At 50.4% G+C, this 23503-nt stretch overlaps 1 protein-coding gene across 7 annotated transcripts in view; it reads left to right on the top strand.

The window, feature by feature from the left end:
* The window catches only part of DNMT3A (DNA methyltransferase 3 alpha), a 113916-nt gene that overhangs the window by 75431 nt on the left and 14982 nt on the right, over positions 1 to 23503 (top strand). For 4 of the 7 annotated variants that reach the window (XM_017527076.1, XM_017527092.2, XM_017527073.2 and 1 more), the window contains exon 7: positions 23045 to 23260. In XM_017527076.1, coding sequence (XP_017382565.1) covers positions 23045 to 23260 — 216 coding nt within the window. Of the gene's footprint in view, positions 1 to 19189; positions 19291 to 19357; positions 19573 to 20604; positions 21856 to 23044; positions 23261 to 23503 lie in introns of those variants that run through there. The other 3 variants (XM_017527104.2, XM_017527121.2, XM_037737862.1) reach the window with 3 other exon arrangements.

The following is a 23503-nucleotide window of genomic DNA, read 5'->3' as shown; positions in this document are numbered from 1 at the left end:
CCTTACTGAGCTGATTCCCAGAAGCCTCCACAGCTGAGGGCCACGGAAGAGGCATAGAGGATTCCTAGTTATCCCATGATAGGGTGAGGACTCATAGCACCTGCAGAAGGAGCTGTGCCCTGAACGGGGCGTGGACAAATGCTGCCTGGGGTCATCTATGCATCAGCAGGAGGTGGCTTTTAGCTTTTGACAGTTGAACTGGAATTTAGGGAAGGGTTGAGAAAGGCATTTCAGAGGGAGGAATACAGCAAGCATGAACCCCACCCCACCTCTGAGACACAAGACACATGGGCTTTTCAGGAATGGAAGTTTGCTGTGGTGGTGGACAGTGGGTGTGGGCAGGGAGCAGCTAGGAAGTGTGGCTGGAGGGTGGGGTGGGGCCAGAAGGGCTCCTGTGCTCTGTGGGGAGCTGCCATCAGACCCCAGGCTGCACCAGCCCTTCCCCTAGGCTGTGTGCCCCACCTGGGGGGCTTCCCCCCAGCTTAACTTCCTTCTCCTTGCCCACTCTTATCAGTCAGACCGCAGTTACTAAGTGAGCCTACCCCAGATTACCCACTCCCCAGGCTTTCCCTCCCCCAGGATTTAAGAGACTCTGAATGTAACAAAATGAAAGAAATTGAAAATAAGTGAATGGGGGGAAAATGAGACATTTCCTTGGTCCCTGAGGCTGAAGTAAGAATTCCTGCTGGAGTTGGGAAGGAAGCTGAAGTCTTCTGTCTGTTCCGTATCCTGTTGCTGTTCCTTCGCCTGTTTACTAGTCTTGTAAGGACTAAGCTCTGCTTTAATCATGATCACACCCTGCTATAGAACCTCCAATGGCTTCCCATCGTCTCCCCCATCATGTCAGATACCCTGTGGCTATCTCTCAATTCTTCAACCCTGCTACCTCCACAGTCAACCCACCCCACTTCAGTCCTCTAATAGGAGGGTATCCCCTAGGAGGGGACCTTGCCATGCTCCTTCCTTCCTCCCTGTCTTTATTCCTGCTGTTTTCCCCAGTCCATTCTTCAGGGTTGAGGCCAAGAGCTGCTGCCTTCTCCAGGAAGCTTTCCAGGATTTCTCCAGTCCAAAATGACCTCTTCCCTTCCCTGAATCCCTATAATCCTTACTGGGGTTTTTTGTTGTTGTTGTTGTTTGTTTGTTTGTTTTTGAGACATGGTTTCACTCTGTCTCCCAGGCTGGAGTGTAGTGGGGCGATCTTGGCTCACTGCAATCTTGGCCTCCCAGGTTCAGGGCATTCTTACTGAGCTGATTCCCAGAAGCCTCCACAGCTGAGTGCCACGGAAGCTACCAGGGCTACTGGAGGCATAGAGGATTCCTAATTACCCGTGATAGGATGAGGGTTCATAGCACTCGCAGAAAGAGCTTTATCTTGAAAAGGGCATAGACGAATGCGATTCATCTGCCTCAGCCTCCTGAGTAACAGGGAATACAGGCGCACAACACCATGCTGGGCTAACTTTTGTATTTTTAGTAGAGTTGGGGTTTCACCATATTGGCCAGGCTTGTCTCCTGACCCTGTGATCCACCAACCTCGGTCTCCCAAAGTGCTGGGATTACAGGCGTGAGCCACTGCACTCGGCCCTTGTCACTATTTATTATGTGTTAATCGTGTCTTCTGTCTGGCCTAATGCAAAGAGCAGGGAGAACAGGCCCAGTGAATACCTGCCTGTTGGCTAAGCAATTGGGAGGTGGGTGAATGTGGGACTTTTCTGGGAGCTTGAGTTCTTGGATTTTCACCATGACAAGGGCCCAAGCCCTTGATTTCCAGGTGGTTTTTCCAGGAGTGCTGACAGGTATACCTGGAGGATGGCATGGGGACTGGCATGGACAGCCTCCATGGGTGAAATGATGCCAGAGTCTCCTCTAGCCTATGTTCCTGCCATTCCCACTGGACCTCTGAGCTGAGGAAAACCTTCCTCGGCCTAGCAGAGCCGGCTAGTGGGGAGGGCAGGGGCCGAGCAGTTCCTCCTTCCCAAGGAAGGCAATCCCTTAGCTCCTCTTCCTTCTAATTATCAGAGCAAAGTGCACCCTGACAGAGGGCTTTAAGGTTAGGAAGGGCCTCTCACTTCATTAGTCCTCCCTGTAGCTCTGCAAGGCAGATGAGCTCAGAGACCGAGGGGCAGCAGCTGGGTGGTCATCTCCACTGGGAAGCCGCTTACTCCGGTTTGTGTCACTGTTGGTGGTTTTAGGACCCAGTTACAGCACATTGATGGCATGACTTGCTCATTAATCTCTTTACCCCAGCCAGATTCTAAATTACCTCCAGGCAGCGGGTACCATGTCCTAGTGTTCTAAGATTGGTCTCTTTTGTGGCTTCCAAGCTGAAGGTAGGGACCCTCGATTCATGCATCCTTACGCTTACTAGATGCTTAATAAATATTAAACAGTGATAATGAAACATCTGTGGCTGGAATATCATAGTCTCTCCTGCCTTCCCTCTCTACACTCAGAAACAACCCACCCCTTCCGCCAAAGATAGCAGAGCCTTCATAGGTCTGAAGGGTCGGCTGCTATCTACCGTGGCCTTTGGAGGCAAGTTCAAGTTCAAATACTGCTTTTAGTAAGGTCCCACTTACTGGGTGTGGGACTTTAGGCATCTCTCACTCTGCACCCAGCCGAAGTTCCTCCTCCGTGGATAGACTTGGCTGTCCTCTGCATCTCCATGAGAGCAGCACTCACCAGCTTGTTTTCTGCCTCTACCCATTTCTACATTTAAGCTTGTTCAAAGCTGGGCACGGTGGTTCACACCTGTAATCCCAGCACTTTGCAGGGACTGAAGCAGGTGGATCATGAGGTCAGGAGCTCGAGACAAGCCTGGCCAACAGTGAAAACCCATCTCTGCTGAAAATACAAAAATTAACTGGGCATGGTGGCCTGTGCCTGTAATCCTAGCTACTTGGGAGCCTAAGGCGGGAGAATCGCTTGAATCTGGGAGGCAGAGGTTTCAGTGAGCCGAGATCATGCCATTGCACTCCAGCCTGGGTGGCAAAGTGAGACTCCATCTCAAAAAAAAAAAAAAAAAAAAAGCTTGTTCAATGCAGGCATTCTGGGCATCCCTGCCCCCAGGGCTGGCAGTGGGAGGTGCAGGGTGAAAGTGTGCTGAATGGATGAACTGTTCTTATCTCAGAGTTGTGTGGATTAATAAGGTAACACAACATTTAAAGCTCCTAGCCCAGAGCTAGCATATAATAGGAACTTGATAATTTTTACAAGTTCTTTTCTTTTTTTGAGACAGAGTCTTGCTCTGTCACCAGGCGCCAGGCTGGAGTATAGTGGCGCGATGTCGGCTCACTGCAACCTCTGTCTCCTGGGTTCAAGCAATTCTCCTGCCTCAGCCTCCCGGGTAGCTGGAACTACAGGCACACACCACCATGCCCAGCTAATTTTTTGTGGGGGTTTTTTAGAGATGGGGTTTCACCTTGTTGGCCAGGATGGTCTTGATCTCTTGACCTCGTGATCCGCCCGCCTCAGCCTCCCAAAGTGCTGGGATTACAGGCTTGAGCCACCACGCCCAGCCACAAGTTATTTTAAATTACATAATTTTTACAGAAATACATTCTTGTGAAAAAGTCCGCCCTCACCTGCCACCCTAAAATTTTATTTTGAGGCAGAGTGTCTTGCTCCATTGGCCAGGTTGGAGTGCAATAGCATAATCACGGCTCATTGCAGCCTCAACCTCTTAGGTCAGGTGATCCTCCCATCTAAGCTTCCTGACTAGCTGGGACTACAGGCATGTGCCACCATACTTGGCTAATTTTTAAATTTTTTTGTAGAGATGGGTCTCCTTATGTTGACCAGGTTGGTCTTGAGCTCCTGGGCTCAAGCAGTCCTCCTACCTCAGCCTCCCAAAATACTGGGACTACAGGCATGAGCCACCACACCTGGCCTGAAAATTTAATTCCTTCACCAGAAATACTTGATGCTATCAGTTTGGTATGTGTCATGATTTTTTCTATTCGTGTGTATGCGTGTAAATATATAATTTTGCTTCACGGGTTCTTTTTATCATTTTCTTTTTACACAAATGGAACCACACTGTAGTTTTCATTTTACAGCTTGGTTTTTCACCTGAAATAAGTCTGTGCAATCTAGCCAGATAATTACCATTAGTTTCCACCATATGGATTCCCATGGTTTTATTTAGCCATTCTGTTATTGGTGGGCATTTATGTATGATATTTTGCCGGTTAGCATTGCAGCAGGGAACAGCCTTGGTCATGGCTCTTTGTGTGTCTGTTTCTCTAACATAGACACCTAGAAAGAAAAAGGCCTAGTTGAAGGGAATGTGCATTTTACATTTTATGACATCTGCCAAACTGCCCTCTATAAAGGGCACTGCCAACTTATGCTCCTGTGAACAGGGTATGAGAAGACCTTTGCCAACCTCAATATTTCGCTAGTCAAATGGGTGGGAAAATAGTATCTTGTTATGCTTTTAATTGGCATTTCCCAGATAACAAGTAAGGTTGAACATCTTTTCCTATGTTTATTGGCCATTTGTGCTGCTGCTTCTGTGAGCTTAGCAAATGTTGCCTCCCCTGACTTTACAACCCTGCAGTCTCAACAGACTATGCTTCCTGTCCACCCTGGGAAGAGAAGGCTATGAATGTCCAAAAGCCCCCGCGCCCCTGCTGTGCTATTTTCCATTTAATAAGCAGTCACTCAGCACCTACTAAGTAAGGGAGTCTTGTGCTAGGGGCTGTGGGAAGGAGGAGATGAATAAGGTGTGATCTCCTGGGCTTTCATCTAGTTCGGGAGAAATGACAGTGCGAAGACCAGTAAGGGCTTAAACCAAATTATTAGCCAAGTGTGTGTGTAGCAGTTTTGGAGTATTTGGAGTGGCAGACATTTCTCATTTATTTGCCATACCTGACCTTTTGCCGGGTGACCTCAAAAATAACATCACCCTGGAAGGAGCTGATGTTTGGAGTAAGCACACAGCAAGTATACTTTACCCAAAGGCTGAACATGCTTTAGAGGCTCCCATGACAGCTTGTAACCAGCAGTGACTTCCAGGGCTGGCCTTTACCATAGGTTATGAAAGTGGCCACAAAGGGACCCCCCATTGTCTTTTTTTTTTTTTTTTTGAAATGCTTTTTACTGGGCAGACATGGGGGTGAGTCTCATTTCGGTAGACCAGTGAGGAGAGAGGGCACGTCCACCAAAGGAGCATGGGTGCCCATTGTCCTTTACGTGGATGGGTTGATTGTGCACCAGAGTCTTCAATTCTGGGGCTCAGGGAGAACAGCTCTTAGAACAACCCATACTTTTTAGTGGTGAGAAAAAAAGAGGCAGGGTGGGATAGGTGACTAATAGCCCAGGGCCAACTCCTGGCCACAGCAAAGCCTGAACCAGGGAAAGTGGGTTGAACTTTACTGAGCACCTACTTTATGTCATGCACTATTCCAGGAGTGTTAACTTTTACCACAATCCTAAAATATATTATCTGCGTTTAATATAAGTTTTTTGTTTTTTGGTTTTTTTTGAGATGGAATCACTGTCATTCAGGCAGGAGTGCGGAGGCATGATCTTGGCTCACTGCAACCACTGCCTTCTGAGTTCAAGTGATTCTCCTACCTCAGCCTCCCGAGTAGCTGGGATTACAGGGACCTGCTACCACGCCTTGCTAATTTTTTTGTATTTTTAGTAGAGATGGGGTTTCACTATGTTGGCCAGGCTGGTCTCAAACTTCTGATCTTGTGATCCAGTTACTTTGGCCTCCCAAAGTGCTAGGGTTAACAGGTACCACGCCCAGCTAGAAGTATTTTTTAACGCCTATTTTGCTATTAGAAAACTAGGATTTCTATAGGTAAGTAGGTTACCACCACATGGGTATCCTGATGGAGTGGTCCAATGGGCAAAACCAGACTCCAAATCTCATGTTGCTTCTGTTGTGCACCTAAATGACTCACCTATATTCCCAGTTTTCCTGGTTTCCTAGCTTGGAAATTGTTATGAAATTAAAGGATGGGTTTAAAAGAGAGGGAGAGAGCTGACCTGGCTTTCCAGCCCGCTGCACGCTCTTCCTGCCCCTGGCCTGCAGTTGCTGGGGCTGCTCCCCATGCCTCTTTGCCAGGAGGCTTAGGTCCCTTTCAGCCTCCCTGACCACCCCCTCCTGCTCTACTCATGTGGTCCTGAACCCTTGCCCTTGAATTGCTGTTTTCTCATGACCATATGGATATGTTGCGAAACTGGATTAAGAAAATGTTGGAATGAGATTTGGGAGGCCTGGTTTCTCGTCTCAGTTTCTGCTCCTCCTTAGCTATGGATATGAGGAAGTCTTTCTGCTTTCGCATTTTAGTTTCGTGATTTATAATACGACAGAAATAGATGAGATGAGAAGACCCCAGAGATTCTAAAATTCTATCATGGCAGCTGGGGGGCAGGGGGACTAGAATAATGATCTGCACTCCCTTTGTCACCTAGATTACCTTGTACATAAATTCTAAATTAAATATTTGCATGAATTCTCAGACCTCACATATGTGCTGCTTCTACAGACACATACATGAAGCATCCTTATAAAAACTCTTTTTTAGCCGGGCGCGGTGGCTCAAGCCTGTAATCCCAGCACTTTGGGAGGCTGAGGCGGGTGGATCACGAGGTCAAGAGATCGAGACCATCCTGGTCAACATGGTGAAACCCCGTCTCTACTAAAAATACAAAAAAATTAGCTGGGCATGGTGGCACGTGCCTGTAGTCCCGGCTACTTGGGAGGCTAAGGCAGGAGAATTGCCTGAACCCAGGAGGCGGAGGTTGCGGTGAGCCGAGATCGCGCCATTGCACTACAGCCTGGGTAACAAGAGTGAAACTCCGTCTCAAAAAAAAAAAAACGCTTTTTTAAAAAACCTTCAGCCCAGTGCAGTGGCTCATGTCTGTAATGCCAGCACTTTGGGGGGCCAAGGCGGGGGAATCACCTGAGGCCAGGAGTTCAAGACCAGCGTAGCCAACATGGCGAATCCTCGTTTCTAATGAAAATGCAAAAATTAGCTGGGTGTGGTGGCGTATACCTGTCATCCCAGCTACTCGAATGGCTGAGGCACAAGAATCGCTTGAGCCAGGGTGCTAGAGGTTGTAGTGAGCCAAGATTGCACCACTGCACTCCAGCCTGGGCAACAGAGCAAGACCCTGTCTCAAAAAACAACAAAAACAAAAAACAAAGGGTTATCCAGCCTTTACTGAGCAGATACTGCATGCTCAGCCTTTAAGACGCCACCATGTGTGTCTGGGTGTCTACTATGTTCCAACATTTTCTAGACACTAAGGAAGCAAATTAAGGAAAGTCAGAATCCTACCCTCTGCAGTGAGAGGTTGGTAGGTAAATGAATGAATTGTGCTGTAGCCAGGGGAGGTCTGTTTTAGAAATATGAAGGGAAGGACAATGTGAGCAACTACCTAGCCCTGCCTAAGGGCCTCATGGAAGGCGGAGCCCGGGAAGAGGCAGTGCCGGGCCACTGACCTGAACCAGACTGCTTGGCAGGGACAGAGAGGGAAGGGCATGGAGTGGGATCCTAATGGAGGTGGTCAAAGAAATCCTCTAGGAGTTTGTGGTCTAGAGTGCCTCAAGGTTTTTCCCGTATTTAGGCCAACTTTAGAAACCTTCCCATAGCACGGTCTAGGGGGCTGACAAAGAAGAAAACATAATGGCCAATGTTCCATCTGCTTTAAAGACCAGACTGCTTGTCAGGGAGGCCGTGAGATGTTCAAGTATGGGGTGGTCTGCCAGAGCTGTCTGTGTCACTTTATTAAGGGGCGAGTATACTAGTTACAGGAGTTAATGGACCTCGGTACTTACTACTTACTGCTTAGTAATTCAGTACTTACTAGATACACATAGATACACTATGCTAGTGGTGGGGTTGGGGGAGACCAATTGAATACAGTCCCTGTCCCAGAGGCACACATTGTCAAGTGGAGGAGGCAGGAATGTTCCCAATAAGTCTCAGTGGCAGGCAGAGCGCGGGGCTTGCTCTGTGCTCGTCTGTAATGACAGCACAACACGAAGCATAAAGGAGCATGAGAGCTGCTTCTGGAGACTCCAGGAAAACTTCCTGGAGGAGGCATCATTTGTATGAAACCCCGTCTCTACTAAAAAGACACACAAAAAAATTAGCCGGGCGTGGTGGTGCACACTTGTATTCCTAGCTACTCGGGAGGCTGAGGCTGGAGAATCGCCTGAACCTGGGAGGCAGAGAATGGAGTGAGTGGAGATTGCGCCACTGCACTCCAGCCTGGGTGACGGAAAGAGACTCGGTCTCAAAAAAAAAAAAAAACAGAATCGCTGCTCCATAGGTAGAGCAGCCTAGATAGTGACTCATTTTCTATATAGAAAAGAGTAGTCTATGCAGAAATGCTTAAAGGAAGGCTAGTAATGCCTCAACAACATAACCAGATTGATGCCAAGAAACCGTGAAAACAGAGCTACTCAAATCTGAGTCTTCCCTCACAGAGAAGTTATCTGCCATTCTTAAAGAAAAAATATGACAAGTTTGTACATATGGAAACTACCATAAACAACAGAATGCCTTTTAAAGTTCAACTGCAGTTAATGAACCTCTTCCACTTTTAGGGTAATGAGATGTAGGATGGTGGACAAGACAGCATTCAAAGACCCGGAAGTAGAAGGTGCCATGCATCTGACCATCATGGAATCCACGCAACCACAGCACCCCTTTCCCTCCTCTCTCCCCCTTGTTCTGTAAATAGGAGGATGACAAAGACATGTTCTCTTTTTGTTGTTTTACGGTATTCTGTGGGTAGCAAGTAACAATATTAGCAATAAAAAGTAAAATTAAAAGGCATCTCAAAATGTCTTTTTTGGGGGTACTCAAAACTGCTATATTTATATGCACCAAAAGGCAACTGCTGTTCATACCTTCCATATTCTTCGGTCCAGTTATAGATATTTTTTGTAAGTTTAATCCATTCCTCAGGGTTGAATACAATCTCCAAAGGAACCAGTTTGTCACAAGACCCCCATGGCCAAAGTGAATAGTTCTTTTTCCAGGATGGGTCACCTTCATGAATTCCTATGCAAACAAATGTTTCTTTTCTATTGAAAACAGAAAAATACATGATATACTTAGAATTTAAAGTTCTAAATGTTAAGTAAATATAATTCATGAAACATCATTGTTAGATTTTTTTCCCACCATTTATTACTTACATGATTTTGGAAAAATAACTACCTGTGTCTGCTCTTTTCATCTGTGAAACAGGAACGACAACTATCTTTCAGAGCTGTTTAAGATTAATGAGGTATCTGATATAATTTACAGATTCAAAACATAATAGAGGCAATAGAGGCTGGACATGGGGCTTCACACGTGTAATCCCAGCACTTTGGGAGGCTGAGGGAGGATCACTTGAGGCCAGGGCTTTGAGACCAGCCTGGGCAACACAATGAGACCCCATCTCTATTTANACGGGGTTTCACCATATTGACCAGGATGGTCTCGATCTCTTGACCTCGTGATCCACCCACCTCGGCCTCCCAAAGTGCTGGGATTACAGGCTTGAGCCACCGTGCCCGGCAGAAGGGGTGGATTTTTAAGGTAGTGTTTGAATATGCTGCTTTCGAGAAGCCAGCAAATTGGTGCTCATGGGGACAGGTTTGTTTTGTCTTTTTAAGACCAAGTCTTGCTCTCTCGCCCAGGCTGGAATGCAGAGGTGTGATCTCAGCTCACTTTAACCTCCCAACCTCCGCCTCCCAGGTTCAAGCAATCCTCCTACCTAAGCCTCCCAAGTAGCTGGGATTATAGGTGTGCGCCACCGCCTCTGGCTAATTTTTGTATTTTTAGTAGAGACGAGTTTTCACCATGTTGGCCAGGCTGTTTTCAAACTCCTGACCACAAGTGATCTGCCCATCTCGACCTTCCAAAGTACTGGGATTACAGTCATGAGCCATCACACCAGGCCTATGTTAATTTTTGAGACAGGGTCTCGCTCTGTCGCCCAGGCTAGAGTGCAGTGACATGCTCTGATCATAGCTCACTGCAGCCTCCAACTCCTGGGCTCAAGTGAGCCTCCCACCTCGACTTCCCAAGTAGCTGGGATCACAGGCACGCACCACTATGCCCTCTGTGGAGCCCTTTCTGACTTCCCTGAAATCCCTGTGGCCACCCCGCATCCTTCACCCTCAGTCTGCACTCCCTCCTACGCCAACTGCATTTGGTGTGTGCATGCAAGTGTGTGGGTGTGAATTTTACCATTTTTCTGACTTGCCATTCTTCAATAGCAACTTTACAGATGCCACAGCTCTTTCGTCCTCTTTAGTCCATTCATTCCTCTTTAGTCCATGAATGGTGGGCAGTAAAAATATTGTTTTCACTTGCAACTCAGATGGGTTGAACAAAAACAGGAATAACAGCTCAGCCTCCTGTATGTTTGACGCTAGATGCTGTTGGAAAGGCAGCTTTGTGGGGCAAAAAACAAAAATTGAGTGAGCTTGCTTACATATACCAAAGATGCTCTTAAGACTTCGGTGTTTCTCAAAGGGTGGGATTGTTACTCCACCAGAACCACCTGGCCAGTGCATTAAAAAGGCACACTCCTGGGCTCCATTCAGAACCTCCTGGGGCAGAAGCTCTGGGGCAGTACTTGTGGGTCTGATTTTCTAGCCAGCCCCCGAGGTGATTCTGGGGCTTACTACAGTTTGAAAACCACCAAGCTTCAGATGATTAGAAGGAAACCAAATCTCAGGCGGGGCGAGGTGGCTCACACCTGTAATCCCAGCATTTTGGGAAGCCAAGGTGAGTGGATAATGAGGTCAGAAGTTCAAGACCAGCCTGGCCAACATGGTGAAACCCCATCTCTACTAAAAATATAAAAATTAGCCAGGTATGGTGGCAGGCACCTGTAATCCCAGCTACTCGGGGGGCTGAGGCAGGAGAATTGTCTGAAACTGGGCGGCAGAGGTTGCAGTGAGCCGAGATCGCACCGCTGCACTCCAGCCCTAGCGATAGAGTGAGGCTCCATCTTAAAAAAAAAAGGAAGAAACCAAATCTGGCACAGAGAGATTCCCACAGAGATGTATCGGTAGATGCATTTATTGTGTCACCTGCATTGGTGAAGGGTCTCTCTGCGCATTTTGTTTAAACATGACTATCTGGGCCAGGTTAATCACATCGGAATTTAGTGATGTGCCCAGCACAGGTGGCTTCCTGAGCTCTCTGGCTGATTGAGATGGCCTGGGTTGCCAGTCTCATCTTGAATAACAAGCCAAGGAAGGAGTACGGACTCTAAGGCGAGCAGACCTAGGGAACAGTTTCCAAACAGGGTTGGGGGGGATGACCGGAAAGGACTTGGTACAGGAATTTAAATGTTTCCTTTCGGATGGAGATGGCAGGGTTCCCGCTGTTTTAAGCAATAGTTACCGCCAAGCCTATCTGCTGGGTTCCTCTGGAGTCTTCTCTTTGGACCCTGAAACTTGAGAGGGTCTGCATGCCTGAATCTGAATGCGGCTCCCTTAGGCCCCTCCCTTTGACCCCTGGATCCTGGAAAAGGGGTGGGGGGAGGGTGGGGAAAACAGGCCAGACTGTTAAGGTTTACCAGGTTCCTTTTGGCCCATACCCTCCTTGGTATAAATTTAACACTTCTCTCCAGGGTCCAATTTCTAAAGCAAAGTGACAGCATCAACACGTCCCTAAAGCAAACTTGCTATGAAGTCCCTTCTACCTCTCAAATACGAGTCCCTCCTGGTTTCCTTTGATCTTATCTGTAATATTTAGCAGATATGTGTGATTCCATTAGGCTAGTAAGGAAACCAAGACCCAAAGAAGCTAGAGGTTATTTGAGGTCTTGTCATCAGCTGTAAAATGCCCCTGTTCAGGGAAAAGGTCTGGCATTTCCTCCCAGTTGAATTTCCTGGTAAGGGGCACTGCCACCTTCCCACCCTTGCCATGGCATCTCTGCTCCCTGGCCCTAGGCTCAGTCACTAGTAGAGCTGTGCAGACCCAGCAGTTCCAGGATAGGGGGTGGAAGTGACCAGGAAGGAAGAGTTGGGTTTGCGGAGAAGCCTTCCCCTTATGGGACAGACCCAGAGCTATAGGGAAAGGGAAGTCAGCCGCCAAAGCTACAGAGCCTGGTGGTGCATCTGGTGGGCTGGCACTTCCCAGCATACACCATTAGGGAAGTGTAGGGTTGGCTGGGAGAGAATGAGGGAGCCAGAGGCTCTGGGATGGACATGGGGAGAGAAGGGGAGGTGAGGGGGTCAGCAAGAGCGAAGGACTGCCTTTACAGTAGGTGGGCTCCCCACCCTGCATCTTACTCTCTTGATTTAGAATAATTCATCTAGAGTGTCAGTACAGAAAGCCCCTTACCGCTCCCCCTCCCTAACAGACACCATCAGGCTGTGCTTGTGCTTTTCATTTTTGCCCTTCATCTGCCAGGAAGCTCATGCAGTTGCAGATGCCCCCCAGATCTGGCTGCTCCTGTCTGAAAAACCTGGGAGGTTGTGCCCATTCCTAGTTTCTGCTCTTTCATCTTCCCTTGAGCCTTCCTGCCTTCACTGATCCCAGCCGCCTCTGATTTCCTTCGGCACATGTAGAGAAAGCATCCCTACCACATAATTTACCATCTAATTGCATGCTGTCTTGAATGAGGGCTGTGGTTTCATGTGTGGTGGGTCTTGGGCACACAATTAAGCTGTGACCGAAGACTCAAGGCCCATGGCATCTGCTAGCACTGGCACCTCTTTGGTTCCCTTCCCCCAGCCTACCTACTGCAGGTGCTGAGAGCTGACCGAGCCAGGGTTTAAGTGAGCTTCAGGCAGGCTCCCAGGATAAAGCACAGTTCCCTTACAGGTTCTAAAACTAGACTGATCAGTTCAAGGGTTGGGAGGTGCCCCTGCCCCAAAGCGTTTGCCCAAATGCCACTCTTCTCCCCAGACTCAGGGAGGAGGTTCTGCTGCAGGGCCCAGGTTTGGGGTGATGGCACAGAGCCCAACCAGGCGGCTCACTGCAGTTGCCATGGTGACCCTTTTGCTTTTCTTCAGGAGGATATATTTCTCTTTCAGCCCACATCATCTGCCTGGGCTACCATTATTCTGTTCACTCTGAGAAGCAGACTCCTAGCCCCCTACCTTCCGCATTCTGCCACAGGGGGCAGCTTGTCAGGGGCTTTGGTTTGAAATCTCAGTCCTGCATCAGACAGCAGCAGGTTGTGCTTTAACTGGGAGCAGGCCAGAAAGGCCCAGAGGAGGGGCTCACCCAGGACGCATGCCCTGAGGGAGCTGACCTTCATCTCCTGCTCCCCTCCTCTCTCCAGACCACTTCCTCTTGAATGAATAGCTCTGACCCTTCAGGTGGGCTCGGTCCTCTCTCGGCCTCAGTCTTCTCATTTGTAAGAGACTTTAAAGGCCATCAATGTTTCCACACCTGGCTATTATTAGAATTACCCAGGGAGGTTTTAATAGATTCCTGGGCCCCACCCTAAGCCTGGGTAAAGGTAAAGCCAGAATCTGTAGGTAAAGCCCAAGAATCTGTATTTTTAAAGCCCTCCTTGGGTGATCCAGATGCAATTAAACCAAAGGGAGTCTAGGGTTCTCTTGGCGAGATGATCTGCAAGGTCCTCGTGAAAAGAAAAGGAAGCTCTGCCCTGTGCTGAGGATTGACTGGCTTCTCCAGGCTTCCAGGAGCTTCTGGAGAGCCCCTTACAGGCTAGTCCTGTCAGGAAGCGGGTGTTTCCTGGTCATGCCAGCTAAGCCAAGACCAGACTCCCACCTCTCTCCCTCCAGAGAAGCCAGGAGAGGGAGAATGACAGGAAGGGGGGATGTTGCCATAACAACAAGCTCCAGGCAGAGGCCTCCCTTCCAGGGGCTGGTACTTTACCCCAGTCCTGGTGGTTTCCATGGAGATGGGTTACTGAGGGACAGGGGGAACATTTGCCCCACTTAGAGCATCAGCCAGGAGCTGCCAGAAGGCAGAACATCGCTAGGTGCGAGCCTTTGGACCCCTCTGCTCTCTGGGTGCACATTTGACACCTTCCCCGTGCTTAGTTGCTCTCTCTGCGACTGGTCTCCTTAGCAACAAGTCCTGCGAACTCCATGCTATTGGCTCCATGGCTATTTTTAGCTTCACTGCCAGCAGCCCAGTCCTGGTCATTTGCTTGCAACCTCCATATGGATAGCAAGGGAATAGAAAAACAAAGATTCCTAGCCTCTTTTGGGAGCCCTAGACTGGGACCTCTTAGCAACAATGAGAATTCCTGCTATGAAATGGATCTGCTCTCCAACTTGGAACTTGGGCAATGGATTTGGGATAAGGCTCCTGAGATGACACTGCATTCAGTTCGGCAAACAGTTTTAATCCTCTCATATAAGGGCAAGGTGCTCTAGCTCACACTGCTTCCATTCGAAGGTGAATGAGATCCAGTCCCTGCCCTCTAGGAATATTTAATCTTACAAAGCAGAAAGATGAGTACACAATCACCTTCGCACAGGCAAAGGCTGACAGGTCCTAACGGAGGCTTACAAAATGCTAGGGAGTGTGGTGGGGACAGGGTTGAAGATAAGGGACAGTAGGAGAGGATAAAGGCGAGGGGCCAGGGCAGCACTGTCAAAAGAACTTTCTGGGATGATGGCAATGTTCTAAAATCTGTGCCATCCAGTTCAGTAGTCCCCAGCCACATGTGGCTCTTGGACACTTGAAATATGGCCAGTGTGACTGAGGAGCTCAATTTTAATTTGTATTGAATTCAGATAGCCACATGCAGCAACTAACTACCGTCCTGGACAGTGCAGGGCTAGAGAAACGTTCATGGGGAGGTCACTGGCGGACTGGTGTAGAAGGATATGCAGGGTTTTAGTGGTGAAAGTTGAAGGGGAGGAGCCTACCAGGAAGAAGGAACAGCATGTGGAATAGCAAGTGGGCGGGCAAAGCGTGGGCTTCGTGCTATCACACAGAGGCCTCCAGATTCGTGGGGGCCTAGAATGTCATGCAGAGTGTTGACTGATTGGCATTGAGGCTTTTGAGCTGTAGGTGGGAGAAGGACGGGTTCAGAACAGACATCCATCTTCACCTTTCTTTTTGTCTGGATCAGGTCTCCCCTGGTGTTGGGGTTGATGGGAATACATGTTGGGTGGAAAACAGAAAGTGACTTCCCATGTGTTGCTTTGCAGATGGCTTTATAGGGGCCAAAGCTTCTCTGATTTAGAGTAAAGAGACTCATATGGTAAATGTCTTGTGGGATGGCAGCAACATAATCTACCCTCATCCTGCCAGAACTGGATTTTATGACAGAGCATGCCACGGAGCCCTGAAGTTTGAGTTAAAACGTCGGGCATGAGCTCTGGGCACTGCTGCTCTTTCGTGAGGTATCATGATGGCCTAGTGTCTCGTCTCAGTTCTTTGAGGCTGGAAAGTCACATTAACACACTTATGATCATGACTCTTCAAAGACCCAGGAGAGGTTCAAAGACAGCCCGGAATGTTAGATTTACCGATAACAGACCGTGTCCTCGCCACGCCCATGGTAATTCTTGTCCTGCTGTTTTCTGTAAACTTGCTGGTATCAGAGTCATAGGAAAATGTAATTAGAATTAGAAGTTTGCTTGATGAATACAGGATCAGGGCAGAGAGGTGTCCTTTAGGGGTCTTTTCATCGGGCATTGGTGGCCTGTGGGATCACTGTCGTCTGCCCGCCAAACAGGAACTGTGCCCTCGCTCTCAGGTCACTCTCTGTTGGACCACATTGAATACTTCCTTTCCAGCACCTCTTTTAGGCTCTTGACATCCAGCACATTTTCTTTTCATCCAGGAGTTCCTCCTTTCGACATACTTTAATAACAAATCCAAGAACATGGCTTATTTTACATGATACTGCTATTTGAGGTTGGCTATCTTTATCTCAATCAAAAGACCTATCTGGTAAACTACCAGGGAGGTTTACTTTGGAAGCTGAAGAGCATGTGTGACCTGAGGATCCTTGAAGATTGCCCTATTTTAGTAACGGGATTTTTCCTTTTACTAAAATCACCCCTGCCCTAGATCTTGGGGTCTCTTCTGCTTTGGGGTCTGACTCTGTCCATTGACTACAAAGAAGACACATCTCTGTTTAAGTGACTTAGGGTCTAGAAAAGGCAGTGTTTCCCATCTGCATAGTTACAGCAGAGGGAAGATGCTCTAGGTTGGTAGGGGGACACCTTTGAGCCTAGGCTTCCTTTTGCTTGTTGGAAAGCTGTGTGGAAGAGGTAAGATTTGACTTTAACATTAAAAGATGAGAATACGAATTTTGATGGTTAGAGGGAATAGCTTAATATGTCGGCCAAGATAAAGTGACAGTTTCAGTCCTTGCTGCATACACATCATTATAGTATGTGTCCCAAGACCAGAGTGTGGAGTCTAAGGGGTTTAGCCATGTTATAAGGGAAGAGGGGGTAGCGTACATGAGACAGTGTCTGAAAAAGGCCACCAAGCCAGAACCAGAAACTCCTTTTTTTTTTTTTGAGATGGAGTTTCGCTCTTGTTGCCCAGGCTGGAGTGCAATGGTGTGATCTTGGCTCACTGCAACTTCCAACTTCCAGGTTCAAGTGATTCTCCTTCCTTAGTCTCCCAAGTAGCTGGGATTACAGGCATGTGCTAATTTTTGTAGCTTTAGTAGAGACGGGGTTTCTCCATGTTGGTCAGGCTAATCTTGAACTCCCAACCTCAGGTGATCCGCCCGCCTCGGCCTCCCAAAGTGCTGGGATTACAGGCTTGAGCCACCACGCCCAGCCCAGAAACTTCTTTTGAGAGGAGACCTGAGGTGAGTTCTCAGTCCCGTTGACCGTTGACCGGGCATGTATGCAGAGGAGGTATCAGTGAGAGAAGCAGCTAAGCAAGTCATATCGCATTCCCTAGAGGTTGGGAGCAGGCAAGATGGACAAATTCCGGGTTTCTCACTTCTGCCTGGGGAGCCCCTGCAGATGCCTACCAGGCTGATAACTTAGTTGGGTTGAAAGATGGGTTGGAACAGAAGAGAGCCTGTGTTTTTGTTTGCTTGTTTTTAGAAGAGCTTCTTTTCCTAACTGTATGGATTCTGGGTCTCAGGGTTGGGGGCAATCTGAATCCCCCCAAGTCTTCTAGGTAGAAGGCTCTCTGGTTTGGGGTCCTTGCTCTTCAGGGATTGCTTGCTCTGATGGCCCTGGGTGGGGGGGGAGGCTCCCTCACTACACATCTCATGACTTCATTATACCAGCACCTGTATGTCCCAGGTGACTGTGGCTGGGAGCCAGGCACCTAGGGAATTGTCTCACTGTCGTTAGGAGATGCTGGCTTTCCATGGCCCAAGAGGGCTGATGTCATCACTCCTGTTTTACAGATGAGACAACAGATTTCTTGGGGGTTAAGTGACTTGTTTAAGGTCATGGTGGTGGAAACAAAACTCAAGTCCAGTTCTTTTTTTTTTTTTTGAAATGGAGTCTTGCTCTGTTGCCCAGGGTGGAGTGCAGTGGCATGATCTTGGCTTACTGAAACCTCTGCCTCCTGGGTTCAAGCAATTCTTCTGCATTAGCCTCCTGAGTAGCTGAGATTACAGGCTTGAGCCACCGCAGCCGGCTAATTTTTGTATTTTTAGTAGAGAAGGAGTTTCGCCATGTTGGTCAGGCTGGTCTCAAACTCCTGACCTTGTGATCCTCCTGCCTTGGCCTCCCAAAGTGCTGGGATAACAAGTGTGAGCCACCGTACCCAGCCAAGTCCAGATCTTCTAACAAGTGTCGCTGCCCAAAGAGCCGTCTGCTGTTGGGAGCATTTCCCTTCAGTTCCTTGCTTCTTCCTTCTAATTCATCTTGCCAATTGAAACCAGGCTGATCTTTCCAAAATACCCATTCATCTTATCGGAAAACCTGCTGTTATTCTTCCCTGCTACAGAATATACCCACGGATGCACCTGAAGGCTTGCTGTTACCTTTGCCATGTCGTGTACTGGGAGGGTGGAGGTGGGCGAGGGTCTCCTCCCTCCCCAGCCTGGCAGCTCTTGTTTATCCCATCCATCTCACCTCATCCCAAGTCCGATCCAGCCTCCAGACCCAGTCAGCTCACCTGGAACTCACCTCTAACCTCTTTTGTCGTCCATGCCGCCCATTTTTTCTGCTTGGTATTTGTGACATAGTTACCTTTACATATGTTTGTTTTACAGTGATCCTTTCATATCTCTGCAAGTCTAGTGAAGTCTTCAGCCCCTGAGGGCAGAGCCAACAGGGTCTATTTCTTTATCTGATGCTACAACCAATGTAAATAGAGGGCTGAGGGTAAAGACTGCGACTGCCTTGGGGGTAGGTGCCTTTGTTCAGGAGGAGGGAGCTTGAATGGAGGAGGCTGCACCTGGAGGCCGCACCTGGAGGCCCCAGGAGAGGAGTCAGGTCTTCTTGATCTGCAGATGTTTGAGCCTGGGAATGAAGGAATTGCTGAACTTCTGAAGGAGCGCCCTTGCCCCGACCAACCTTGCAAATCGGAAAATGAGAAATCCAGGGAAGGCCCGGAGTGACGGTGGGGCCCTGGGACTCGAAGCCTGACCGCCTCACGCCGCGCTTTTTGAGTTCCCCCCGCCATTCACCTGTAGTGTGGAGGCGGGAGCTCCCCCAAACACTCCCCGATCTGGAACGCTCCCAATGTCTGCGCGCGCCTGCTGTCACTCTCCGTCTGTGTGCTGAGTTTTCCTGCAGCTTCCTGGGCCTCCTATCTATCTGTAAGCTTTTTCTTTTTTTCTTTTTTTTTTTTTTTTTTTTTTTTTTTTTTNTGTGCTTCTGAGAAACTCACTTTTCACAACTTTCTCCCGGCTCTCCGAGGCCGTCCGAAAGCTACGGCTTGCTTTCGCCCGGACCCCCGGCTCCCTCCGGGCAGGAGGCTGGGGAGAAGCCCCTTCACTCCCCTCCCGGGCCCCCGGCCCCGCGCTAATCTCTTCCAGAGCTGGGGGAGGGGCCGGGCGGCCTTCCCGGAGGCGGGGCGCTCCATGCCGCCCGGCCTGGGCGGGCCCTGGGAACGGGCGGGGAACGGCCTCGCCCCCCGGCCCCGCGCCCCTCGGACCGGAGGAGAGGGGTTGGCCCAGCGCCAGCGTCGGAGCGCCGGCCCCCCTCCCCGGGCCGCTCGCAGCCAACCAGGCCCTCCAGCGGGGCCCACGTGACCTGGAGTCCTAGACAAAGAAAATGTTCCCTCCCTCCCCCCCGCCGCCCCCCTCCCCTCACAGTGGCCCCCTCCGCCCCCAGCCCCATCGCCCCCTTCCCCTCCCCCCAGACGGGCACTACTTCCAGAGCTTCAGGGCCGGGGCTCACACCTGAGCGCTACCGCAGAGGGGCTGCACCTGGCCTTATGGGTAGGTTCCTGGACGGAGCCCCGGGGAGACCGGGGGCGGGGAGGCGGCAGGGCCGGTGGGAGGATCTCTGCAGCCCTCCGGGTTCGAAAAGAGTCAAGTATGCCTCCCCGGCCCGCAGCAGCTGCGGCGTCCCGGCCCGGCCTGAGTTCCGGAGATGCTGACTTAGTGCTGGGCCGCCGCCTCCCTGCCCACGAGCCCCAAGGCCCCACTCCTGGTGGGCTCCAGTGGCACTTGGCGCCCTGGGGGGACAGGAAGCGCAGCCGGCCAGGAGCCCGGGCCGTGGTAACTGCAAGCTGGGGCATGCGGAGCTGGTGGCCCAGGAGCTGGGTTGGAGGCAGCTTCAGCTGCGCTGGCAGATGGGTGCCTGGCACTTCCCTGTTGACCTGCGTTCCTGGCTGGGGACCACGCTGTCCTCAGGGCCCTGCCAGCTCGCGGCCTCTGGAGAGGGACAGCTTCCTCTCCTGCGAGTTCCTGGAAGCCTCAGGGCAGGGCGCCAAAAAGAAGTGGTGGGGGGTGGGAGGGCACAGTACGACCCTGACAGGGGACCGGCCTGTGACACCAGGGTAGCGCAAGGCCGCGTGGGCTTGGAGGCGGTGGCGCGCAGACCTCTGACCTTTGGAATGGGAAGCGCTGCAGTCGCCGGGGGAGGGGGAGGGGGAAGCGGCACAGCTACCTGAGGAGATGGGACTGGACGGGAGGCAGTAGTCACCGGAGTTCCCGGTGGATTTCCCAGGCTGGAGGGACTCCAGGCCCAGTGGCTTCCGTGAGCCAGCGGGGAGTGGGGAAATGGTGTGGTGTCTCTCTTGAATGCCACCTGGCCTCTCTGCCCTCCTGGGGGTGAGCAGCCTGCAGCCCAAATGGGAGAGCCTCGAGTTCACCCCTGTTTTATCTTACCGTTTGCCGGGGAGGAAGGTAGGAGTGCAGGAGGAAAGGGGGTGCTTTCCCAGTGCCCCAGACAGGCCTATTCTAATGATGCCCTTCCCCCACCCAGCTCCGTCTGTCCCTTCTTCTCCTTTCGTCAGGCCTCCCGCTGCTAACCCACCCCCTTCTTCCTTCCCTAACCCCACTGCCCCAGTCCCGACGGAGGCCCCTTCCTCCTCCGCCGCCCTCACCGGGCCGGGCGCGTGTTCTGCACCAAGTGGGCTGGGGATGCTGAACAGCTCGCAGCGCAGCAGCTGACAAGCTGGGGGAAGTTGTGGGGGAAGAAGAATGTTCAGGAACTCGCTGTGAAGGGGCTGAGAAGAGAGACAAAGGGGCCGTGGGGGAGTGCTGAGGGTGGTGTCAGGCACGACTCCTAGACCTGGGGAGCCAGGGGAGGAGCCCGGCCCACCTGCTGCTGCCTCTGCCGTGGAAGTGATAGCGGGTCCTTTCCGCTTCCCGCCCCCTGCCCCTTGCAGACCTTGTACTGGCTCAGGGGCCTCATCACCTCTGGAAACAGGGTCTTTGGATCATCCAAGGCACCACCCTAGATCAGCCACCCATGCCTGAAGCTTGAGAAGGAGTGGTGGGTGAGGAGCAGCAGCGGGGTGTGGGCTCCTCTGTGAGGGCAACTGAGGCAGCTGAGGATCCCAGGCAGGGAGGCGCCCTCCCCCGTAGGGGTTCTACACTTCAGTGCATCTTCTCCTGGGAGAGGAGGTGATGGCTAATTGATAGTAGGAAGGGGAGGGCAGAGTCCTGGCCAGGTGAGAGTGGGACTAGGGAGCGATGAGCAATTACTCCGCATTCTTCCACCCCCGCAGTCCGATCCCTGAGCTCATTCCACCATCCATGAGCTCATTTTCCCAGCTGTTTGGGGGTTGGGGGCAAAGGATGCATTATCCTGTTTTAGAATTTGTTGAGTCAAAGGAAGAACTAGGAGTAACATCTTCAGTGTTTTCAGAATAACCATAAGAAACAGAATTGGTCTGTGGCTTGGAGGCAAAAACTTGAAGACTCAATGAAATTAAATGAATCTGTAAGATAATACCTTAGACCATTGAGCTTCAAACAAAGGTTCTTAACCTGGAACCCTTGGATCTAGGGGTCCATTGACAGGCTTTGGGAGAATCCTTGGAATCACTCGTCCATATGTACACCAGATTCTTAAACAGGGCAGGAAAGCTTGCCCGAAATCCTCCTGTTCAAGTGCCTTTTTAGATTGGAGCATCTCCTACCAGAAAGGACTGCTCCAGAGTCAGCTGCTGGTTGTGAGGCTCTGACTTGAGATTAGAGCTCTTCCTCATACTCCACGGTGCTTCCCCATCCTCTTTGCCCTTGAGGCTGGGTTTGCATTCGAAGCTCTAGGCCCCTGGGGGAAGTGCCTTTGAAAGGCATGTAGAAAATGGGGTTTTTCCCCCATCTGAATCTAGTATGGTGGAAATGGGTGTGGAGCCTTGAAGTCAGAGGGCCGTGTCTCCTAGATTCAGTAAGAGGTTAATGGTTCTCCGCTAAGTATCAAGGATTTCATTCTCCTTTGTAGGGATCCTGGAGCGGGTTGTGAAAAGGAATGGGCGCGTGGATCGTAGCCTGAAAGACGAGTGTGATGCGGTGAAAGGATGGAGGCTGTGCAATGGGAGAATAACTGGGGTTTGGATTATTAATTTGTTGGTGGGATGGCAGAGAGCACGCCTGGTCTATAGTGCCTGCTCAGTAAATAACTGAATGAATACATGTATTTATGGATCTGAAGGGTGCACACAGAAGGGGTTGAATCTGGTAACAATACATTCTGGGTGTGATCCATAAGAACTCCAGCATGGCATCTGAGCATGGGAACAGGCAGGCTCTTGGGGGAGCTTCCTATGGTGTTTGAGCATGTGCTGGGGGAGATGGGCTCTTTAAACCCAGAGCAGTGACTTCATTGTCAGCAGACATCACAGAACTAGAATTGTGGCCTGGAAACCAGGAATAGGAGGGATTGATTTCCCAGGGAAGTTTTGGAGAAGAAGAGAGGGTCCCCCCTGCTTTTTAAATTTTTGGTGACAGGGTCTTGCTATGTTGCCCAAGCTGGTCTTGAACATCTGGGCTCAAGTGATCCTCCCTGCTCAGTAACTGAGATTACAGGCACATGCCTGGCTGAAGATCCTAGTCTTAAGAAGTAAGATAGGAGAAGGTGGAACCAATATCTGTGCCTAAACAATAGTGCCTGATTAATATTTGGATAGAATTAACATTTCCATAGGCCAGGCAATGACTCGCGCCTATAATCCCAGCACTTTGGGAGGCCAAGGCAGGGAATCACCTGAGGTAAGGAGTTTGAGACCACCCTGACCAACATGGTGAAACCCCGTCTCTACTAAAAACACAAAAATTAGCTGGGTGTGGTTGTACATGACTGTAATCCCAACTGCTCAGGAGGCTGAGACAGGAGAATCACTTGAACCTGGGAGGTGGAGGTTGCAGTGAGCTGAGATCACACCAGTGCACTCCAGCCTTGGCAACAGAGTGAGACTCCGCCTCAAAAAAGAAAAAGAATTAACATTTCTATATCATAGGGTGGGCAACTGATATGCTGATGAGGTTGAGGAATATTAGATTGGGGAGGAAGCTTTCCTAAAAGGCAGAAAAGAAGGCTGGAATTTCATGATTTGAGTTTACCTCTCTACTTCAGGTCTTTCCAGTTTTCATGGCAAGGCAGTTGGTTGGCTCTCTCCAGCCCTTGACCTTCTGTCACTGTCCCAGGTTTTGACACACTTGTTGAGAAGGTTCCCTTGAGTGTCAGGTGGCCTTGCCAATTCCTGGAGAGGTCAAGGTGACTTGCTTTTTGTTTCCCCAGGCTGAGAAGAAAGCCAAGGTTATTGCAGTAATGAATGCTGTGGAAGAAAACCAGGGTTCCGGGGAGTCTCAGAAGGTGGAGGAGGCCAGCCCTCCTGCTGTGCAGCAGCCCACTGACCCCGCATCCCCCACTGTGGCCACCACGCCAGAGCCCGTGGGAGCCGATGCTGGGGACAAGAATGCCACCAAAGCAGGCGATGATGAGCCGGAGTACGAGGTGAGCGGCTTGCTTCTTCACCAGCCGTGGCCAGCTCTTTCCGGGGGCCTTCCACTGCCAGCTCCTCCCGTCCTGCTCTCCTCTCTCCATCTCCCACGGGCCGCTCGCTCTCTCCACCTGACCCCGGGCCTCTTCGTCTCCCCGATTTTGCTCTGTCTTGCCTCATTCAGATGGAGCTCCCTCCTGGCTGTCCTGCCCCCCAGATGCCCAGGGCTGGGGTTGCCATGGGGGGATCAGGGTGGC

The sequence above is a fragment of the Cebus imitator genome, unplaced genomic scaffold, assembly GCF_001604975.1.
Source record: "Cebus imitator isolate Cc_AM_T3 unplaced genomic scaffold, Cebus_imitator-1.0 Scaffold1, whole genome shotgun sequence".
NCBI lineage: Eukaryota > Metazoa > Chordata > Mammalia > Primates > Cebidae > Cebus > Cebus imitator.
The sequence above is the reverse complement of the archived record's forward strand: the minus strand, read 5'-3'. Positions and strand labels throughout refer to the sequence as shown.